Here is a 23,496-nt window from a genome sequence, read left to right as displayed (position 1 = left end):
AAAAGATTGAAAGGTCAAACGAGACAAAAATTGAACTTTTTGGTCCAAATTCAAAGCGTTACGTCCGGCACAAGCCAAACACTGTATACCACCCAGTCCACACCATCTGTCCTGTCAAGCATGGTGATGGCAGCATCATGCTCTGGGGCTGCTTTTCATCAGCAGGGACTGGCAAGCTTGTCAGGATCGACGGGACAATGGATAGTGCAAAGTACAGGAGAATTATTGATGAAAACCTTTTTGAGTCAGCCATGAATCTGAAACTGGGTCGGAGATTCACATTTCAGAAGGACAATGATCCGAAGCACAAAGCTAAAGCCATGCTGGAGTGGCTGAATAAGAAGAAAATAAATGCTCTTGAGTGGCCCAGTCAAAGTCCTGACTTGTACCCAATTGATCATTTATGGCGAGACTTGAAGATTCCAGTCCATCGAAGAGCCCCATCAAACTTGGCAGAACTAGAGCAATTTTCACATGAAAAATGAGCAAAGATTTCATTATCTGACTGTGCAAAGCTGGTGAAGACCGACCCAAAACGACTCATCGCAGTCATTGTTGCAAAATGTTCTTCCATCAACGACTGACCCAAGAGGATGATTACTTTTGTAACCAGTGAATTTTGATTTGTACATGGTTTTTGCTGGTGTTCCTGACATGTAACCTTCTTCAACTATAATAGTGTTTCGTTTGATCTCCTCAATTATGAAATAAAAACATTCATTTGGAAAAATTGTTTCCACATAATTTGCAATTCATCTAAATGTGGCGTTATTGGGAGGTGTGAATACTTTTGCAGGCCGCTGTATGTGTTTTATGTGGTATGACAAAGCAGCATGAGGTGGGAGTTGCTTTCCCTTGTGTGTACCAGGAATTGGCCAGTCAGGGCCAGCACGGCAAATTAAAGAATTTGCAAGCCTGTTCAATCTGACCTCGCCACCATGAATGATTATTAAATGTTGCCACAAGCCTTGAAACACATTCCTGTAATAAATTACCCATTTAATTAGAACGGAACATGTAGAACGCAATCTCACCTCGCACACTCATTAACAAAAATACCATTGTTAACTGAACTCAGCACCCGAGGATCCCAAGCCACAATCCTAACTGCTCAGCCAACACCAGGTAAAACTGTGGAAAAACTGGATTTTTAAAAGTTGTGGATGAGTGATGAGTCATTCCACCGGAGGCCTCCCAGTTGACCCCCTCAGATTTACTTTAAACTTCCATAAAATAGTTCCCAGGTATCAAAATGAAGCTGCATAAAATTTTAGGTCTATAGATGTGGTCAACTCCGAGATATTGAGGGTTGAAAATGTGGTTGTGGCCCTATTTTTATGGTCGTTGCGAGCATCACAAAATGAACGGCTACTTTTAAACTCCCACAACTTTTTAAATATTAATGCTAGAGCCTTGAAATTTTCAGAGATTATTCTTCTATAACTGCTCTGTAAGAAACAAACATAAAACGGAGTATACCTCTATTAAATTTTATGACCTGATCAGTTTAAATCCAGAAAAAAAAATGTTGGTTTTGTATGAAGACCCAACTTTGAGACCCCATATATTTTTTATTGACCCATCCCAGAAGCTTGAAATTTTTTTCAGGTAATAACTGTATGGTAGTAGTATTCAAATACAAGTTTACTTTTCTTAATCAGTCATATATAATACAGTCATAATCCCTCAAAAATTGAAAATTTTCATTTTTCCCCAAAATTCAGGTGAGGATTGCAAATATATGACAAGTTATACCACTTCAAATTGTTCACCATTGGAAAGAGCATATTCAAGTTAACTTAAGTCTAACATTTCAATGTGGTATAATGTTTCTATCAATATTTTTTAAAAATTTGAATAAATGATGTTCTGCCAGTGCTGTGCGTGTTGTGTGCTATTTAATGAACAGTCCTTTTACATGTAGTACATGTATATACAATGTGCATACATATCATCTGCTATTAGGATACCATGAACACAATACTTTGAAATTTGAATTTGTAATTCTTTGTTTCTCATTTGTAAATAGCAAGAGCTTAACTCATCTGGCTGGGGCTAAAAATAGAACTCAGGAATAGTGGCTGATCTGCTGATGTCAGCAGTGTATATAGTTACATTCAAGGGAAGACATTTGTTGGGTTCCTTTGGTCCATGTGATGAAAGTTATTGATGCTCCCCTAACGTCAACTGGGAGGCAGTACAAGCTCGCACCTGACTTGGAAAAGCAGATCAAGGACCTATTCAAATCATTTACGTGAAATGTTTTATTACATTGTTATTGCAGTATGTGATATATTTTTGTATTATTTATTTGAATCATAGAACTAATCATTCATGATTACCATGGTGCCCACACCATGCACACACTTCATGTATTCACGACTGTGTTAACAACAGTTTTAAAAAAACAGAAAATATATATTTTTTAAATATACCACTTTGATGTTTGACACTTTAGTAAACTTGAATGTGCTCTTTCCAATGGTGAACAATTTGAAGTGGTATAACTTGTCATATATTTGCAATCCTCACCTGAATTTCGGGGAAAAATGAAAATTTTCAATTTTTGAGGGATCATGACTGTATTATATATATATATATATATATATATATATATATATATATATATATATATATATATATATATATATTTATATATATATATATATATATATATATATATATATATATATATATATATATATATATGACTGAATAAGAAAAGTAAACATGAATTTGAATACGACTACCATACAGTTATTACATGAAATAAAATTCAAGCTTTTGGGATGGGTCAATAAAAATATATGGGGTCTCAAAGTTGGGTCTTCATACGAAACCACATTTTTTTCTGGATTTCAACTGATCAGGTCATAAAAATTAATAGAGGTATACTCCATTTTATGTTTGTTTCTTACAGAGCAGTTAGAGAAGAATAATCTCTGAAAATTTCAAGGCTCTTGCATTAATATTTAAAAAGTTGTGGGAGTTTAAAAGTCGCCGTTCATTTTGTGATGCTCGCAACGACCATAAAATAGGGCCACAACCACATTTTCAACCCTCAATATCTCGGAGATGACCGCATCTATGGACCTAAAATTTTACGCAGCTTCATTTTGATACCTGGGAACTATTTTATGAAAGTTTAAAGTAAACAGATCCCTATAACTATAGACCAATCAGCCTTCTCCCAATCATCAGCAAGGTGATGGAATCCATCATCGCCTCAGATATGAAATCCTTCCTCTTCTCCAATGGCTTGATTTCCAATCATCAATTTGGTTTCAGACCAGGTCACTCTACCCTGGACATGCTGCTTCTGCTCTCCCATCAATGGATGGAGGTCCTCCATGCCAGACAGGAAATCCGAGCCGTATCCCTGGACATATCACGTGCTTTTGACACAGTCTGGCACCCTGCCCTACTCACCAAACTCTCTTCCCATGGTATTCAAGGCCATCTCCACTCATGGCTCGCAGACTTCCTCTCCTGTCGCAGTCAACGTGTGGCCCTAAATGGAGTTCTTTCATCCCCTCTTCCTGTGCAGGCTGGAGTTCCTCAAGGTAGCGTTCTGGGCCCTGTTCTTTTTCTGGTTTTCATCAATGATCTCTCGGACTCTTTGGAAAATCCTCTATTTCTCTTTGCCGACGACTCCACCCTCTGCCGTACCATCTGTCATCCCTCAGACCGGCAAGCAGCAGCTTCTTCGCTCACTGCAGATCTGGATAAAATCACAAACTGGTCCAACACGTGGAACATGTCTTTCAATCCAGACAAATCTCACACTCTCACTATGTCTCTTCGAAAGGACCGTTTACAAAACCCCCCCATCCACTTTCTCAACAATCCTCTGGAAGAAGTCTTTTCTTTCAAGCTTCTTGGTCTCACTATCTGCCATGACCTTTCCTGGGAAAGTCACATTTCCAACCTCGCCTCAAAAGCCAGTCGCCGACTGGGAATCCTCCGTCGTGCTAAGTCCTTCCTCGGCCCTCTTGAGCTCCTGACCACTTACAAAGCTTTTGTCCGTAGCCTGATGGAGTACTGCTCTCCCCTCTGGGCTGGTGCTCCTGCCTCCCACCTTTCTCGGCTTCACGCTGTCGAAACCAGGGCATTTAAGATCATCGGCATCTCCCGCAATGAAGCTGAGTCTTTGGGCCTCTCACTCAATCACCGCAGGTTGGTCGGTGGTCTTTCTGTCTTCTACCGACTCCTCTCCAGCCTTGCCCCCCTGCTCTCTCTGCGATTTGTCCCCACCACATTTCCACAGGGCGCTCAAGGTCCGCCAACAACCCCCTTCTGGTAAAACTACCAAAATCACGAATCACTGCTCATCTTCACTCTTTCATTCCTCTTTTTTCCCGCCTTTGGAATAAACTTCCTCACTCTATTCTTTCCCATTCTTCCCTCCAGGCTTTCAAAACAGCTGTTCACCACCACCTCTTATCTTCCCCCATCCAAATCCTCGATCTTTTCTACCCCCGATAATCCACCCAAGCCCACTTCCTTCAATTCTCCTACTTTCCTTCCTGAAAGTCCCTGAAATGTCCACCTTCTCTTCGCCATGTTCCCCGTCCCATCCCCATCCCTCTCCCTTCCACAGTTCACCTAATGTGTCTGTTCCCCACTGTTTTGTCCCTTCCACTCCCGCCCCTCTTGTCTCATGCCTCCTTGCTGTGAGTTGTGTGTTAGCTCTCATTACGAGCCTTGACCAAGGTATACAAAAAAAAAAAAAATCTGAGGGGGTCAACTGGGAACATATTCTTAAATTTGGTGATTTCAGATGGAATGACTGATGACAAAACTATGTGGACGAGTTGGAAAAGTGACAAGAACAAGCAGATTTGCTTATGGTTCAGGTCCGGATCCAGATCCGGCCTATTAGCTAAATCCAAACCTGGTGTTGGCTTCGCGATTATGTTGGCTGGCTTGGGATATTAGGGTCCTGAGTTCGAGTCCCTGTCGGCCATTGAATTAACACCAGGTGGGGTTGTCATCCTTCCGAGGTTGGCAAAACGAGTACCAGTGTACTGGTAATCGGGGCACAACATCAGCGGCACAGCTGTGCCCTCAGCCAATGATGCTACCCGCAGCCTTGTGCTGCATACGAAGTAGGAAGAGGGAGGAGTGGGATCCAAGATGTAAACTGTTCACCCTGACGGAATATGTGCTCTACCGAGAGCAGTTGTAATTAACCTCCGCCATCGAAGATCGGAGGTTACTGTTTTCACCCCTTTCTGTTTGTTACTTACGAAATCTAAAGATTTCGTAAGTATATTGATGCCTTCCGTTTCTCTTTGTTACTTACGAAATCTAAAGATTTCGTAAGTATATTGATGCCTTCCGTTTCTGTTTGTTTGTTTGTTTGTTTGTAGGCACGATAACTCGAGAACGGAAGAAGCGACCAATGTCAAATTACACCACGTGATTCAGGAGGGTGATGGCTAGTGCTGATTAGATTTTGGTCAAAATTGGTCAAAGGTCAAGGTCACAGTGAGGTCAAATATTCGATTTTTGATGGTTTGGTACAGATAACTCGAGAACGGAAGAAGCTACCAATGTCAAATTACACCACGTGATTCAGGAGGGTGATGGCTTTGGCTGATTAGATTTTGGTCAAAATCGGTCAAAGGTCAAGGTCACAGTGAGGTCAAATATTCGATTTTTGATGGTTTGGTACAGATAACTCGAGAACGGAGGAAGCTACCAATGTCAAATTACACCACGTGATTCAGGAGGGTGATGGCTACTGCTGATTAGATTTTGGTCAAAATCGGTCAAATGTCAAGGTCACAGTGAGGTCAAACATAATTCCGTAAATTCACGTGGAGAAATGGAGTATTTTTGCTTCGCTCGACGTTACGAGTTCATTTTAAGTTCGATTTTAATTTTGTCTTCGGTTTTTGGGATCGCTTAGGATGCTTAAAACTCGGTTGTCGGAATTCTGGTAAAAGCGGATGTTTTGGAGACGTTTTAAGATTGTGTAAAAAATATTTCACTCGACGCGTCACGGGTCGTCCCATGATGCAGTGTGCTCGAGCAGACGCGTCGTTGAGTGACGTTAAGGTTTTGCGTGGAGAAATGGAGATTTTTTTTTCTTCGCTCGACGTTACGAGTTCGTTTTAACTTCGATTTTAATTTTGTCTTCGGTTTTTGCGATCGCTTCGGACACTTAAAACTCGGTTGTCGAAATTCTGGAACAGCGATGAATAACTGATGTGTGTGTGTGTGTGTGTATATATATATATATATATATATATATATATATATATATATATATATATATATATATATATATATATATATATATATATATAATAAGTCTTTTATCAGATTATTCTGAAAAGTAATACACCTGTTATCTGGCATATCCTGCTGGTACTGAATCACTTTTTTAAAAATAAAAACAAAAAAATGGAATTTTTACAAGAAATCTAGTTTTTGTGTGGGACTCATTATCTGCAAACCACAGTGTAAAATCGTAGACCACAATGAATTCAGAATTCAAGCTCCCCTTGGGCTTCTGACCGATTCATGCTTTTATTAGACAAGGTCAGAGGTCAAGTTGACGATTTCGTAAGTACCAGTCTATGACTGTTTGTTTGTGTGTTTGTGAACAGTTTTACGGAAAAACTCCTTGATGGACTTTGACGAAACTTGGTGGGGGGATTAGGTATGGTCCAAGGATCATGCCATCAGATTTTGGACTTGGTCCAAAATCCAATATGGCCACTATGGTGGACATTTTGAAAAAATATTTGAATTTTTTTTTTTTGCATTTCTCCATGTTTTAAGTGATTTCCAACCCCCCCACCCCCCCAAAAAGAAATTTTCATAGAAAAAAAAATTTTTGCAACTTTTTTTTCAACAAAATTTCGATTTTTGTTTTTGCATTTCTACATGTTATAAGTGATTTCCAACAAAAAACATGCCAAAATTATAACTGCGGCTGATTTTGGAACTTCAGGTGGATATACCCACGTAAAATCAATTTCTGTCTCAAGGAATCTAGTTATGACGAATGAATTGAGTATGTAAAAGTTAAAAAGTAAAAGGGAAAGTTGCAAACTATAACTCTGTGAGTACTGTTGACGTCAAATTGAATGAATAGATTATCAGGTTCACTTGAGTGACCGAGCAGTATTGGCGGCGGAGATTTTGCACTCTACCGAGTGCTCCCCCTCTAGTTTCTCCTGCAACTGAAATCTTGAAGAGCTTTCTAGGAATGTCACTGTCGTAGAGAGGTACAATATGGAATGGAAGAGCATCTCGTTCTTGTTTATCAATTAAAAACTGGAAAGGATGAAGGAAAGGTCCAGATAAGAGAATATATAACATGTGGCAAACGTTTGCCTGATTACCTCCGCCACCAAAGGTGCACGGAAGTTTTGTTTTCATCCATTTGTCTGTCTGTCTGTGAGCAGGATATATCAAAACGTAATGGACGGATTCAGACGAAATTTGGTGGACCAGTTGAGAGTGTGACAAGGATCAATTGATTAGATTTTAGTGAAGATCCCAAGACGAGAAATGTTAAATTTATTTTTTTTAAGTGATTCTTCACCATTGAGAGAGAAGAGCAAAAACAATATACTGTCTAGCATGATATTTCAAAAAGTTGGACGGATTATGACAAAACTTGGTGGATGAGTTGAGTAGGTGACAAGAACAAGCTGATCAGATTTTGGTCAAGGTCCAGATTCAGATCCGGCCAATCAGTGGGATACAAATATAAATTATCAGTGGGTCTTCAAAAAGTCCCACTGTAACGACGTTTCTTTTCTCCATTCTCTTAATTATCCTTGATTACATCCCTCACGTCGTCTTTAATCACATCTCTGACTTATAAATCTACCTCCTCCGAACCCCTCACCTGTTATATCCTCTCCTTACCCCTTCCATCTTGCCCCTCATCCTACCTCCGCTCTTAGCGCCTCTTTACTGTCCTCTGCTTTAGTATCAGCTCATCCTCTGATGTCCCAAAGTGTGTGGTGTTCTAACATCTGTGGGCTCCATTCTAAGCTAACAGATATCTCCCTCTCAATTAGTACACTCAACATTTCAAACATGCTCTCTCTCTCTCTTTCCTCTCACGTCTCCCCCTCTTCACAGCCCCTCAAATATTGTACAAAGCTCGGAACAAGTGTGTGTCTACTCTCAGGAGAGCCAGGAAAGAACATCTTTCTAACCTCAAGTCTGAACTCTCAAACCTGTCTCCCTCCTCCAAATCCTGGTGGCGTTTAGTTGAGTCTGTTTCTGGTGAATGTTCCCCCTCCATCCCCTCCCTTACCTCAAATGGCCGCACAGCTGACACTGCACGTGAAAAGGCTGAATGCCTAAACTCGGTGTTTGCTTCTAAATCTTGTGTCCCAAATCCATCGCTTTCTGTACCCGCCTTACCCAGTTGTACCAAGCTGTTGCTGGACCGTGTGTCCTTTTCTGCTGATAAATTGAAGAGCTTGCTGTCAAGCCTCGACTCTGATTCTGCAACCGGTCTCGACAACATCAGCGAACATGTCCTAAAAACCTGCTCTGCTGCTCTTGCTCACCAAATGTTCTGTTCACCCTCTCATTTGCTCAAGGTCATCTGCCTTCTGCTTGGAAATCAGCAAACTTTATCACTCTGCATAAAAAGGTGCAAAAAGAGATCCATGCAACTACAGACAAATCACCCCATCAGAGAGGTTATGGATTCAATCATCGCTTCCATCATTTCATCCTAACTCTTCTCCAATGGCCTGATTTTCGGTCATCAATTTGGATTCAGACCAGGTCACTCGAACCTGGACTTGCTGCTTCTGCTTTCCCAACAATAGATGGAGGTCTTCAATGTCAGACATGAGATCAGAGCCATCTCCCAAGATATATCACGTGTATTTTTATATGGTCTGGCACCCCGCTCTGCTCACCAAACTCTCTTCCTATGGTATCCAAGGCCATCTCCACTCTTGGCTCGCAGACTTCCTCTCCTGTCACAGTCAAAGTGTTGCCCTGAATGGAATTCTCTCATCTCCTCTTCCTATCCAGGCTGGAGTTCCTCAAAGCAGCGTTCTGGGCCCTGTGCTATTTCTTGTTTTCATCAATGATCTCTTCAACTATCTGGAAATTCCTCCTCATCTCTTTGCTGATGACTCCACCCTTTGCCGTACCATCTGTCATCCCTCAGATCGGCAAGCAGCACCTTCTGCGCTCTCTGTAGATATCTGGATAAAATCACAAGGTGGTCCAACACAGAGACCATGCCTTTCAATCCTGACAAATCTCACTCTCACTATATCTCCCCGAAAGGACCGTCTGGAACACCCCCCGCCCCCCCCCCCCCAAATATACTTTCTCAACAATCCTCTTGAAGAAGTCCTTTCATTCAAACTTTTAGGCCTCACTATCTGCCATGATCTTTACTGGGAAAGCCACATCTCCAAGCTGGCCAACAAAGCCAGTCACCGATTAGGCATCCTCTGTCGTGCAAATCCTTCCTTGGCACACCTGAGCTCCTGATCACGTTCAAAGCTTTCATCTGCAGCCTAATGGAGGACTGCTCTCCCCTCTGGTCTGGTGCTCCTGCCTTTCACCTTTCTCGGCTTCATGGTGTGGAAACCAAGACATTTAGGATCGCCAGTGTCTCCCGCGATGAGGCTGCTGAGTCTTTGGGTCTCTCACTCTCTCACCGCTGGCAGTTTGGTGGTCTTTCTGTCTTCTACTGTTTTCTCTCTGGCCTCGCCGCCCCCTGCTCTGTCTGGTATCTGTCCCAACCATATTTCCGCAGGGCACTCAAGGTCCACCATCAACCCCCTTCTGGTTAAACTACTAAAATCAAGAATCACTGCTCACCTTCATTCGTTCATTACTCTTTTTTCCCCACCTTTGGAACAAACTCTCACACACTCTTCAATCCCACTCATCCCTCCAGGTCTTCAAAACAACTGTTCACCACCATCCCTTATCTTCCCCCCGGCCCAAACCATGATCTTTACTTTCCCCATTAATACATCCCAAACCCACCTGCTTCATTTTCCCTACATTTCTTCTGAAAGCCCCTGTAGTGTCCATCTTGTTTACCCCGTGTACCCCGCCCCAGCCCTCTCCCTTCCAGAGAACTCCTCATGTGTCTATTCCCCACTGTTTTGTGCTCCCCTTGTTATACATTGTGTGTGTTAGTTCTTATACGAGCCTTGACATTGTATACAAGAAATAAAATTAGAAAAAAAAAAAACAGAAGAGTAAGTACTCAGTCGAGTGCATACCTCCGCAACGTAATGCCCGATCCATGAGAACATATCAGGCCCAAAATATTTTTGAAATATCATGCGATACAGTACTGTAACGTTTTTGGCCCCATCTCTCAATGGTGAAGAAACACTTTAGAAATTAAATAATTCTCGTATCCGGATCCGGTTTCAAATCTTCACCAAAATCAAATCAATTCGTCCTTGCGACATTCCCAACCTGTCCACCAAGTTTCGTCCGAATCTGTCTACAACTTTTTGAGATATCCTATACACAAACAGACAAAGACAGACAGACAAACAGACAGAAAGGGGTGAAAACATAACCTCCTTCACCTTCAGTTGGACAAACAACAGTTAATAATGGCACCCAAACGCAAGACAATTGACAAAATGAATTATGCCAAAAAGCAGAAAAAGGTTATGACATTGTGCAAAAAAATGGAGTTGTTCGATACGTTGGCAATAAATGAAAGTGCGTCATCTGTGGGCCGCCATTACCGGATAAATTAATCAACTGCGTGAAAACGTGACTCAAATATCCGTGCCAGGGTCCTGCCAGCAAAGCGCAAAAGGCTCATTCCAATCCAGTGATCCTCATATTGAAAGGATGGAAAAAAACAATTCATGGTTTGATCGAGGACAAAACCAAAAAAATGCCTTTGGGTGGACCAGTGTAAGGAAGAAACCATTGTGGATTTACTCGGACCTTCAGTGGACAGGTGATATGGGAGAAAACATTGCAGATTTACCACCGTTTTCATGTGGCACCCGGGACCGATGCTCAAGTTCAACCATGGATCATTGAACTAATTGAGGTGAAAGAATTTACATCGGAGTCGGTTTTTAACACCGAAAAGATGGAATTATTTTGAAATAGGATGCCATCTCGTATCTCCTTCTCCAAGCAGGAAAGATCTGCTATGGATCAAGGTGGTTAAGGATTGTTTTACCCTTCTTCTACGTGGCAATGCAGCAGACGACTTTGTCGTGCTCCTGATGACCGAACAGCCATCACAAGTTCTACATTCACATCTTTCGAACCTCCACCCTCCCCCCTACAGCAAAATCATAATAGTCATCATCTCCGGGCTAAGTCTTGTGTTTTTTGTTTTCAGCAGAGGATAGTATGAACGAGTCGATAATATGTTTACCCTCACCCATCTCGCTGTTTTGGAATAAATTTAAAAGTTAAAACTCGTATTTTTGTTTACTTTACACCGTATTTATTATATTTACACGTTTATTTCAATGTTAACAAGATTATATATACATATAATATTCATGTTTATTTCGATTGTGATGTGTTTGTTGTCCACAATAATGTGGTTGCAGTCCACCTTCCCGATCCCCTCTTTTTCCATGATCACGGTTTTAATGATCGTGGCATTTTCAAGGAACCTAACCCGGCAATATTTAAGGGTTTATTGTATATCATTTTTTGCCCAATCTCATAATGCTTTTCCTTCACATTAATTGTATTAATAAATGTTCTCTTTGCATTTTATTACCCCGCCAAAGATAGACAGAGGTTATGTTTTCACCCGTCTGTCTGTTTTTGAGCAGGATATCTCAAAAAGTTATGGATGGAATCGGACAAAATTTGGTGGACAAGTTGGGTGTGTAAAAGGACAAATCGATTAGAATTTGGTGAAGATCTAGATCCAGATTTTGATACTGTAATTAACCTCCGCCATCGAAGATCGGAGGTTACTGTTTTCACCCCTTTCTGTTTGTTTGTTTGTTTGTTTGTGAACAGTATTGCGGAAAAACTCCTCGACAGATTTCAACGAAACTTGGTGGGGGGATTAGGTATGGTCGAAGGATCATGCCATTAGATTTTGGACTAGGTCCAAAATCCAATATGGCCGCTATGGCGGCCATTTTGAATAAATATTTGAATTTTTTTTTTTTGCATTTCTGCATGTTTTGAGTGATTTCCAATCCCCCCACCCCCCAAAAAAAATGTTGGAGAAAAGAACTATAACTCTCTCAGCACTGTTGACGTCATATTTAATGAATAAGACATAAGGTTCACTTGAGTGACCCAGCAGTATTGGCGGCGGAGGTTTTGCACTCTACCGAGTGCTCCCCCTCTAGTTTTTAAAGTGATTTTTCACCATTAAAAGATAGGGCCAGATGCAGATCTGGCCTCTCAGCAGGATACAAAATGTAAACGGTTCAGCCTGGCGGAGGTATGCACTCCACCGAGTGCGGCTCCAGTTAAATATTATTGTTCGTATTTAACCAGAAGTCATGGCTTGAGCATCCGCTCTGAGTCTAGGAGGTCGACGGTTCAAACCCGACTAAGTCGAGGCGTTAAAAATCTGTTGCTTGACACTCAGCACTTAAAGAGCAGGTTTTGGGTCGCTGATGACTTCGCATGAGTCGAAGGTTGAAAGCACATTAATTATTAATCGTTGGGTAATTCTTTTCTTACATTTGAAACTCAAAATATGTTAAAATTAACTTTTAAGTCAAAACTTTTGTCGGTGATCGAAAAACAGACTGGAATTTACTGAAGATGCTATGACGTCACGTTCTCCGAAAACTTCGTGAACATTCGGAAACAGCGTGTAAACAATGGCGAGATGCGAATCAGAGAGTGATTTCAGCGGCGATGAAAATGAGTGTTTTCATTCCGATATTGCCGAGGACGAGTCAGAGGATGATGGGAATTTATACTATGGAGTTTCTGGCCCTGAGCCATATAAATTCGAGCCACTTGCAAGAGCAAGAAAACGGCCTATTTCGTGTACAAGTGGCAGGGCTGACTGCCATCTCAGGGAGGACGGAAACCTCCCGTGGAGCAGAAGGGCGAAAGCTCGCTTGATCTTGATTTTCAGTACAAATACAGACCGTGAAAGCGTGGCCTCGCGATCCTTTTGGCTTTGTGGGTTTTAAGCAAGAGGTGTCAGAAAAGTTACCACAGGGATAACTGACTTGTGGCGGCCAAGCATCCATACCGACGTCGCTTTTTGATCCTTCGATGTCGGCTCTTCCCATCATTGCGAAGCAGAATTCACCAAGCATTCGATTGTTCACCCACTAACAGGGAATGTGAGCTCGCAAGAATAAGGTAAGTTTGGTGCAATTTGAACTTTTATTCGTCGAGTTATGAATGTTTCAAGTTGAGGGCGCCTGGCGCGTATGGCCGCGGGCTCCTTGGCTAGATCTGGGCCGCGGCGCTTTTTCCACAATGATGAGGTTTAAAAATTATTTTTCATCCCAATAAAGGTTATCATCACATGCCTGACTTGTTAGGTTGACGGATTATGTAAAGATTGTTTGTGGATGGCTGAATATTACGGTTTTATGACTTTGACAAAATAATTTTAAATAATGCCGTGAATTCCTGTGGTGAATTGAGATTTTTGCTTCGATCGACGTTGCGGGTTCGTTTTAAAGTCAATTCAAATTCTGTTTTCGGTTTTTGCAGTCGCTTAGGATGCTTAACACTCAGTAGTTGTAAAGTTTGCAAAATTCCGATATTTTATAAGGTTTATGTTCGATGGCACACAGGGCCTAGAGTGCCTTGACGAGATGTGAGGTCGCAGCGCTTTTTCCACAAAGATATTGTTTAAAAGTTTAAAAGGCAGGGAAAATTCGCCTGTTTTGTTTGTACAAATCTTATCCACTGCCAGAGAATGTTTGATTCCTTCAGGAATCGGTGGGAGCGATTACCCGTTTTCCAGCCATTTTCGCAAAACATGACGACACACGTACGAGGCATGATGTACAAATATCCAAATAACTTTGCTCTACAACAATTCAAAATACAAAAGGATAATATAGACAGTTGCAAGCTCAAAAAAAAGCGAAAGAACGGCCCGCTCAACTGGACACTTCTTCAATGAAAGAGTGAGCTTCCGCTTTGTTTTGGAGAACGTGACGTCACCATCCATACATGGCACGCGGATGGTTTTTTCAACAGCCTCGAGAAATAACAACTCCGGAGTTAAATTTCATTAATTTTCCCAAGAGTTAGGCAACCACAATAGTTTGCATCAAACTATTTAATGCACATATAATCATATTGATAAATTTTCAGAACATGTTTGGTGACTTGCAACCTGCCCTTTAAGGACAGAACACGGTCAAATCGCCATAGGTTGGCAACCATTGCACAGGTTTGATGGGCCTATCGGCCTCAGTTCCTTCATAATGCATTTCAGTTCTTTGCAAGTGAACGTGTATATCAAAATAATGATCTCCACAAACCCCTTACACCTTCACCCCCCACCCCCCCCAAAAAAAAATCAGTCCATTGAATACCCAGGGTAGTAGGGTCATAGCTATGGTGGCCAGAGGAAACTTTTTTTGGAAACCAATAAAAAAATCAAGTTTGAGGTAACAAAAAAAATAAATAAATAAATAAGCAGAAATTTACCAAGAGTCAGAAGTCTGGAACTTCTGTATGATTGATATTAATCAATTAAATAAAATTCACAATTATCAAACAGCGTGATATGACAGCCTTACCGGTTGGCATGCGCAGTGAAGACCATACATCCTGAGCTCCCCACTCAGGAGAAAGTGGTGGACAATTTATCACAGGGGAAGCAGTGTTTCCAGAAAGGACTGGACCGAGTCCATTGCTTCTGCCAGCTATGGCCACAAATACAGTTGGAACACCATCGCCTGCAGCATCACAATGTGCACCAAAAGACGAGTCAAACAAAACAAGTTATCATACTTTGCCATCCTGTAACAGGCAATTATTGGAATAAACAAAAATGTGGATATTTCAAAATTGAAAAACAACGCTCTTCACCAAGCAGAATGGAGGATTAAGGACATAAAGTAGGGGTGGGGGGGGGGAACAAAAGTACATCAGCGGAGGAAAAACATACACAACTTGAGGAGAAATAAAAACTCAATAGCAATAGTCAAAGGAATGCACACAAAGACTTACAGAAATGTAGTCACTGCTAAAAAAGAATCCGTAGCAAAATACAGTACAGTGAGACCCTGACATTCGTGGGGGGGATTCGTACCTGAAAATGCTGTGAATGTCAGGGAATTGTTTCAATGGGAAAAAGGGGGATATGTTTTTGGCGGTTCGTGTCTTGTAACAGAAAAATTTTAAAATTTTACAAACACTAAAGCACATCATTGCAGTTTCATTATAAATGCTTACAAATATAAAGACAACAACAGCAGGGGGGTACCGATTCCAATTTTTATTCAAGATAGGACATAACTTTTGATAATGATTACGAGTTAGAATCAAGTGAACTCCCCTTAAGAGGACGCACATGAGGGAATGCAGGTGAGGGCACTAAATGTGTTGAGGTGAAGGGGCCGGGGCGAAAAAAAAAACATGGGTGATCGAGAACTATTTTGCTGAGTGCTGCAGGTTTCTGTGCAGCTCTCCATGAGGCAGCAAAACATCAATCAACCCCCTCATGAACAGGAGGTACCACTCCATCACTGGGTCGGCATCTTGCAACCTGTCAGCTACTGCCTTCGTATCCTGCAGCACCTCATCCAGGAACTTGATGGTCATGTGAAGGCCTCGCAACCTCTTCCTCCTCTCCACTGCCCCCCTCTTCGGAAACCTTGATGATGGCTTCCAACTCCTCCTCAGTCAGCTTCTCGCTGTGAGGCGATGAGCTCCTCCAATTTCTTTTTTTTATACATACATATATATTGTTGTGGGGCCGAGTTTCGGTGGCGAGCTCGACCGCTAGATGGAGCAGCAGAGTCGACTCCACCGAACACCCGGAATTCAGATCGTTACCCTCGGATAACTCCGGAGGTACGGGTCCCTTACAGGACCGTGAATGGTCAATAAATCAACCACGTGGGCACAGGGTTATTTGCCAAACTTCAAAATACCTAGAGGCCCATGTGGCGAACTACCGAGTTTCACACCCTCGACGGGGCTCGAACGGGACGAGTCGTTTCCATGCTCGACCCGTGCGTAACCCGAGCGGATGGTTACCGAGGTCCCGTCGGTCCAAATGCACACAACTATGGCAACAACAGCCTCTTTAATTCCCAACACGCACTGTGTTAAACCAATGAAGAAAACACAGAAACGAGCTGATACATTCAACACATGGATATTTATTTACAATAGGTGGGGAAGGAACACAGAAGGGCAGAATTATCACGACTAATAAAGAAATGCAGTATGTACAAGGCAAAAAGCACTTAACAGTTCCTAGTTAAAGACAGGCCCACAGACAGACAGACAGACAGACACAAATGGACCTCAATGGTCTTTATTGAAGGCCTGCAGCTCGAGGACAGGTGAGCTCGAGACCAGAGCCTGCGCTTGGACCTGTCCACCTGTGTGGTCTTCGACGATCTGGCTCAACAGGACTCAAACCCGCAGCAACGATGCCACTCCAAGCACCAGGGACGGAGGAAAAGTGTCGGACGCCAGGTGGACGAGACGAGAGACGACCCGAGCACTGCCAGGCCGACCAGACCAGACGAGTCAATCTCCTGCACCATCTAACTCGATCGCTGCCAAGCCGACCAGACCAGACGAGTCGATCTCCGGCACCTCAAACCCGATCGCCCAACCCTTATGCCGTTTCCAAGGCCCTGGCATTCCTTATATTGCATTTCTCCTGCGGGCTGGGGTGTCGTGGGAAGGATCACCGTCTGAGACGTCTCGCCTCTCATTGGTCCAGGGTTCGTGGGAATGTCGGTGTCTGAGACGTCTCGCCTCTCATTGGTCGCGGGGAACATTCCATCTCTCTGGGGCGGAGTCGGAGCTCTGGTGGCTGAGGAAACTCCGCCCATATACGTGCTGACACGCACGCGTTTAATGGTGCCGATGGATGATGGTGGGACGAGAAACGAAGGAGGATGTTGTTGTTGTAGTAATTGATGTAACAAAAGGTCTAACTATAAAATAATTCACAGCACATGTACAATTATTCACCCTTTAAACAAAGGGGAAGGAACCCTGACTAGAAACACAGACTTATCAATATAACTGTTCTATAGGGACCCTGGCTGTTGTGTGCGACAGGTTCCAGATTCGTAACAATATATATATATATATATATATATATATATATATATATATATATATATATATATATATATATATATATATATATATATATATATATATATATATATATATATATTCAGTGTCAAGGCTCGTATAAGAGCTAACATACAGAACATATAACAAGGGGAGCAGGAAACAAGAGGGATGGGAGAGGACAGCACAAAACAGTGGGGAATAGACACATGAGGAGATCTGTGGAAGGGAGCGGGATGGAGCAGGGTACATGGGGTAAACAAGATGGACATTACAGGGACTTTAAAGAATGAAAGCAGGGAATATGAAGGAGGTGGGTTTGAGGCGGATTAGCGGGGGTTGAAAAAATCCTGGTTTTGGATGGGGGATGATAAGAGATGGTGGTGAATAGCTGTTTTGAGGACCTGGAGAGAAGAGTGGGATTGAAGAGAGTGTGGGAGTTTGTTCCAAAGGCGGGAAAAAAGAGGAATGAAAGGGGGGAAATAAGAAAGGAATTCCAAAGGCAGGAAAGATTTGTCAGGCTCCATATCATCGAAACCCTCCCTTCCCATCTCCCATGCCAACCCGACAATTTTCGCCTCTCTTCCGTGGTGTCGGGAAAGCCTCTGAAGTCGTCGACTGTCTGTGGCCATAGATTTTGCCAGCAAGTGTTGATGGTGGAGGCTTTGACTTCGTCCAGACAGCCTTTGATAGCACTGAAGAAGTGTGCTATGTTGAAGTCCTTCCAACATTTCCCGACGGAAAGTTCAGGTTCGGACTACATAGCATCTAAGATGCGATGGAAGATGCAGCGGATGAAGAACATTTTAAATGTTGAAATTACCCCTTGGTTGAGTGGTTGGATCAGGGAGGTGGTGTTGGGTGGCAGTAAGATGACATCGACATCGAGATGGAACACCTCCAGCACCTCAGAGTGACCAGGAGCGTTGTCCACCGGCAGGAGGACCTTGAAGGAGAGGATCTTTACTGCCAGGTACCTCTCCACTTGAGGGACAAAACAGTTGTAGAACCAATCCATAAAGATGGCAGCTGTTACCCATGCCTTTCTGTTGGCCCTCCAAAATAGACAGAGTTTGCTTGTCTTTGCCCTTGAGAGCACACAGGTTTAGGGAACGATACAGCATCATCGGCTTAATCATGCAGTCCTCTTTAGCGTTGGCGCAGAGAAGAGATATCCATTCCTTTGCAGCTTTGAACCCCAATGCTGTCCTATCTCGCTTCAAGATGAAAGTTCCTGTGGGCATTTTCTTTCAAAACAGGCCAGTCTTGTCTGCGTTGAAGACCTGCTCTGGTGCATACCCCTTCTCATCGATGAGCTGCACAACTTGCATGAGCAGCGAAAGTTTCAGCTGCCTCATGGTCCACTGAAGTACACTCACCTGTGAGCTTTACATTGTGGAGACCGTCCCGCTTCTTTAAGCGGTCAAGCCAACCCCTGCTATCTTAGAATGGACTGGGGCCACTTGTACCCGCATCACTCGTGTTTGCAACACCTCCAGCACCAGCCAAATGATCGTACATGTGCTTTGCCTTTTCATAAATCAAAGGTCTGCTTAAAGGCACATTTTTCTCGGCATTTATGCGTAGCTGGTGGAAGATGGTTTGAGAACTGTGTTATGCACGTGGCTGCTGGGAGATGGTTTATGCATGGCTGGACTTGGTTTATATGTGGCTGGTGGAAGATGGTTTTAGAACTGTTATGCGTGCGGCTGATGGGAGATGGAACCGCAAATACCCGAAGTACATGGCCGTGATTGTGGAAGGTCACATTTAACAAACCGCGAATACGTGGGATCCGCGAGTGTCATAATTTCACGGAATAAACAAATATGCCACAAAAGAAACAGGAAGGAACGAAGGGGTGGGGGAAGGTAAAATAAAGAATACCACAACTACACTTCCCAACTCTCCACCCTGAACATCAATAAGTTGAAGTTGAGATTGATTGACCGATTTTCAATGATTAAAAACTTTTGCTCCAACAAAGGATTAATGCCCAAAACGTCAGCTTCCAGTGCAATGTGCACTAAAATTATTCAACCTATTCACCCAGCTGGGCCGCATCACACAACCTTTCCCGAACACGAATCCTTCATACATGGCTTACAACACACGAGAACGGCACTCGGAAGAGAACATAGTCTCACCTCAAAAATACCATCGTTAAATGAACACGCTGCTATTATGGCCCAATATTATTATGGCCCATATACCAGTATCATCCATGCATTCCATGAGGTCACATACATTACCATTGTCTGTCGCTATATTGATCGATTAATTATTAGGATATTTAATGACCACTTTGTGCACATCAAGGTTAAATTGCATCATTAAAGAGGAATATGAAAAAAATTTCAAACTATAATCTCCATGGCTAGTCGATCATATGTATAAAGTTTCGCATCGATCAATTAAATGGTTTAGTGAAGATGATTTTTTTTTTCAATCCAATTTGGCCACCACACTATGTGACCAATGACGTCATATTACTATAATTCACCGTCTGTCCGTCTGTCTGTTCCCAGGTACCGCAAAAATTGCTGAACACGTCGCAACCATTTTTTGGGTGTGTAATCGTGGGACCCCTTGGAGCAAAATAGGCATAAATATAACAACATGACCCCCTTGACTGCTCCGTAGGGAGCGGGTGCTTATATTGAATTAAATTCTTCACTCACATTGGGTCAGAGGTCAGTTATATGAAGTTTCAGTTTTTTTGGATTTGGATTTTGATTGAACAAATTATGGCTGGACTACCACTTCACTGATGACGTCATCATTATCATCCTGAACACCCACATATGCCAAATTTAATTTTTTTTTGTTGAGCGGAATTGGAGAAGATGATGTCCCAATTTCTCCCTTTAATCCAATATGGCTGCCATACCATGTGATCTATGACAGTTTTCAATAAAATATTATCCATGCAGAGCACAAAACCTATGCTGAACTTCTCAAAGCTGGTGGAAATGCTGCACTCGTGTCGTTGCATGCAGTTTTGTGCTCTGCCTGGAACACAGGCATCATCCCAACTGACTGGAAGAGGGGCCTTGTTGTTCCTCTCTGAAAAGGGAAGGGTGATCGCCAAGACTGCAACAACTACCGAGGGGTGACGCTGTTCTCAGTGCCGGGCAAGGTCTTTGCTCGGATAATTCTCGATAGGGTTCACCACCATCTGCTTGAGCACCAGCGTGTAGAGCAGTCAGGCTTTACACCAAAGAGGTCAACGATTGACCGTATCCTTGCTCTTCGTGTCCTCACCGAATGCAGACGAGAGTTTCGGCAGGGGCTGCTTGCAGCCTATGTTGATCTCTGTAAAGCGTTCAATTCAGTGAATCGGGATGTCCTCTGGAGGATTATTGGTCTTCGTGGGGTGCCACCAAAACTGATCGATCTGATGTCTGAACTCTATTCTGGTACTGAGAGTGCTGTGAAATGTGGTGGTACCATCTCTGACTTATTTCCAGTTGTTACTGGAGTTCGTCAGGGGTGTGTACTGGCCCCCACACTTTTCAGCACTTGTATGGACTGGATTTAAGGGAGGATGTCGGAGAGATCAAGCTGCGGTGCATCGTTTGGGAATGTCAAGATCTCGGACCTTGATTTTGCAGATGATGCAGTCATCCTTGCGGAGACTTTAGATATCCTTTTGGGGGCCCTCAACGTGCTGAATGAGGAGTCGGAGCCGCTGGGATTACGGGTTTCCTGGGTCAAAACTAAGATCCAGGCTTTCGGTGACATCTTGGATGCTGCTGTCCTGTCTGTGTCTGTTTGTGGTGAGATTCACTTACCTTGGCAGTGATATTCATGTCTCTGCTGGCTGTGAGTCAGAGGTCAATAGACGTCTGGGTCGGGCCTGGGGAGTCATGGATTCACTGGATCATGGGGTGTGGCGCTGCCAATACCTGTGTGGGAGGATGAAAATCCAAGTCTTCAGGTCCTTGGTACTTCCATTCTTGCTCTATGGATGCGAGACTTGGACTCTGACCAAGGATCTGAGACGGAGACTTAATTCCTTTGGTACCAGGTCTCTTCGGATGAATCCTTGGTTATCGCTGGTCGGATTTTGTGTCCAACGAGCGGTTACTGAGAGAGCCCTATTTGGTAAAGACCATTATTTTGTCTGTACTGAAGTAGTCCATATTATGGCAAGAACAACTAAACTAAGCAAAGAGAAACGACAGTCCATCATTACTTTAAGACATGAAGGTCAATCAAGCCGGAAAATTTCAAGAACTTTGAATGTTTCTTCAACTGCAGTCGCAAAAACCATCAAGCGCTATGATGGAACTGGCTCTCATGAGGACCGCCACAGGAAAGGAAGACCCAGAGGATAAGCTTATTGGAGTTACCAGCCTCAGAAATCGCCAATTAACTGCACCTCAGATTGCAGCCCAAGTAAATGCTTCACAGAGTTCAAGTAACAGACACATCTCAACATCAACTGTTCAGAGGAGACTGCAGCAATTCGACCATGAAGGCCTGATTCATGCAAAGAAACCACTACTGAAGGAGACCAATAAGAAAAAGAGACTTGCTTGGGCCAAGAAACATGAGCAGTGGACAATAGACTGGTGGAAATCTGTCCTTTGGTCGGACGAGTCCAAATTTGAGATTTTTGGTTCCAACCGCCATGTCTGTGAGACGCAGAGAAGGTGAACGGATGATCTCTGCATGTGTGGTTCCCACCGTGAAGCATGGAGGAGGATGTGTGATGGTGTGTGGATGCTTTACTGGTGACATTGTCGGCAATTTATTTAGAATTCAAGGCACATTTAAACCAGCATGGCGACCACAGCATTCTGCAACGCTATGCCATCCCATCTGGTTTGTGCTCCGTGGGACCATCATTTGTTTTTCAACAGGACAATGACCCAAAACACACCTCCAGGCTGTGTAATGGCTGTTTGACCAAGAAGGAGAGTGATGGAGTGCTGCATCAGATGACCTGGCCTCCATAATCACCAGACCTAAACCCAATTGAGATGGTTTGGGAAGAGTTGGACAGCAGTGTGAAGGAAAGGCAGCCACAACAAGTGCTCAGCATATGTGGGAACTCCTTCAAGACTGTTGGAAAAGCATTCCAGGTGATGGCCTCATGAAGCTGGTTGAGAGAATGCCAAGAGTGTACAAAGCTGTCATCAAGGCAAAGAGTGGCTACTTTGAAGAATCTAAAATATAAAAAATACTTTGATTTGTTCAACACTTTTTTGGTTACTGCATAATTCCATTTGTGTTATTTCATAGTTTTGAAGTCTTCACTATTATTCTACAATGTAGAAGAAAAAAAAAAAAGGAAAAAAAATTAAGAAAAACCCTTGAATGAGTAGGTGTGTCCAAACTTTTGACTGGTACAGTACATCATCATCCCAAAAACAAAATTAACAGAGGAGAAACAAATGTTGAGGTGAAGAAACCCCATTCTATTGCATAACTGAGTGACTGTCTTATAACATGTTTGGTGAGTATGAATAAAGCCCGGCAAACTTACTATTCTTAATAGTGTGAGATATCTACTCGGGCACATAATTACTTATTTTGTATGGAAACATATAGAAGAATGTGTACGCCCAAGAATACAGAAATTCCTCATAAAGACCAAATATGACAATTTTTTGGGGAGGAGCCCAGGCCCCCTGCTTTAATGGAGGGGGACACCCCCTTCTCACGCTCCTCCATGAACAAAGCACCCATTTCAAAATCCTCGTGATGGTCTTGATAATAAAGAACAAAAATAAATAATTAAGTATTACTTCTAGCACGATGCAAGGCAAGATCCATTATTTACGATTATTATTTTTTATACAGAGTCGAGGCTTGTGGAATGTATCTTCTTTGTCAAATTGCAGCCCTAAACTTGTATAATGTGTCAATTTACAGGACCAGCTGAAAAGCCCGTCAAAATGACAGGCAACCATTCTCTTTTTTCAAACTATTCAGCATTGAAAACTCGGGCTAAAACCGAATTTACACACAAAAACATTGATTTATTTCACTGGTGCATGGCACAACAAGGTCGTGAAAATGAAAATTGAATTCAGGCTTGAGTTTCCCCAAAAAGTCATGTACTCATTTTAATTTATTAAAAGCAATCCCTCGATTTTGGGCTACATACATATATACATAGCTCCATTATAACGATGATGGTGCAAGGGGTAAGTATATATGTATTTGGGCCTTTGGGCTGCACAGTCTTGGGCCAAATTTGGGTCGTTATATTTTGGGCCAAATTTCTGTCAAACCAACTGTGGGGATTCATGT

The 23,496-nt window shown here is 42.7% G+C and overlaps 1 protein-coding gene across 2 annotated transcripts in view; it reads right to left on the bottom strand.

The window, feature by feature from the left end:
• PAICS (phosphoribosylaminoimidazole carboxylase and phosphoribosylaminoimidazolesuccinocarboxamide synthase) overlaps positions 1-23,496 on the bottom strand; it is an 81,117-nt gene that overhangs the window by 6,733 nt on the left and 50,888 nt on the right. For both annotated transcript variants that reach the window (XM_085897003.1, XM_085897004.1), the window contains exon 8: positions 14,706-14,864. In XM_085897003.1, the coding sequence (XP_085753129.1) occupies positions 14,706-14,864 (159 nt within the window). The remainder of the gene's footprint in view (positions 1-14,705; positions 14,865-23,496) is intronic.

The sequence above is a fragment of the Eptatretus burgeri genome, chromosome 10 (genome assembly GCF_056783735.1).
Source record: "Eptatretus burgeri isolate ZD-2024b chromosome 10, Ebu_testis_v1, whole genome shotgun sequence".
Lineage (NCBI taxonomy): Eukaryota > Metazoa > Chordata > Myxini > Myxiniformes > Myxinidae > Eptatretus > Eptatretus burgeri.
Note: the sequence above shows the minus strand (reverse complement) of the source record. Positions and strands in the feature narration are given on the sequence as shown.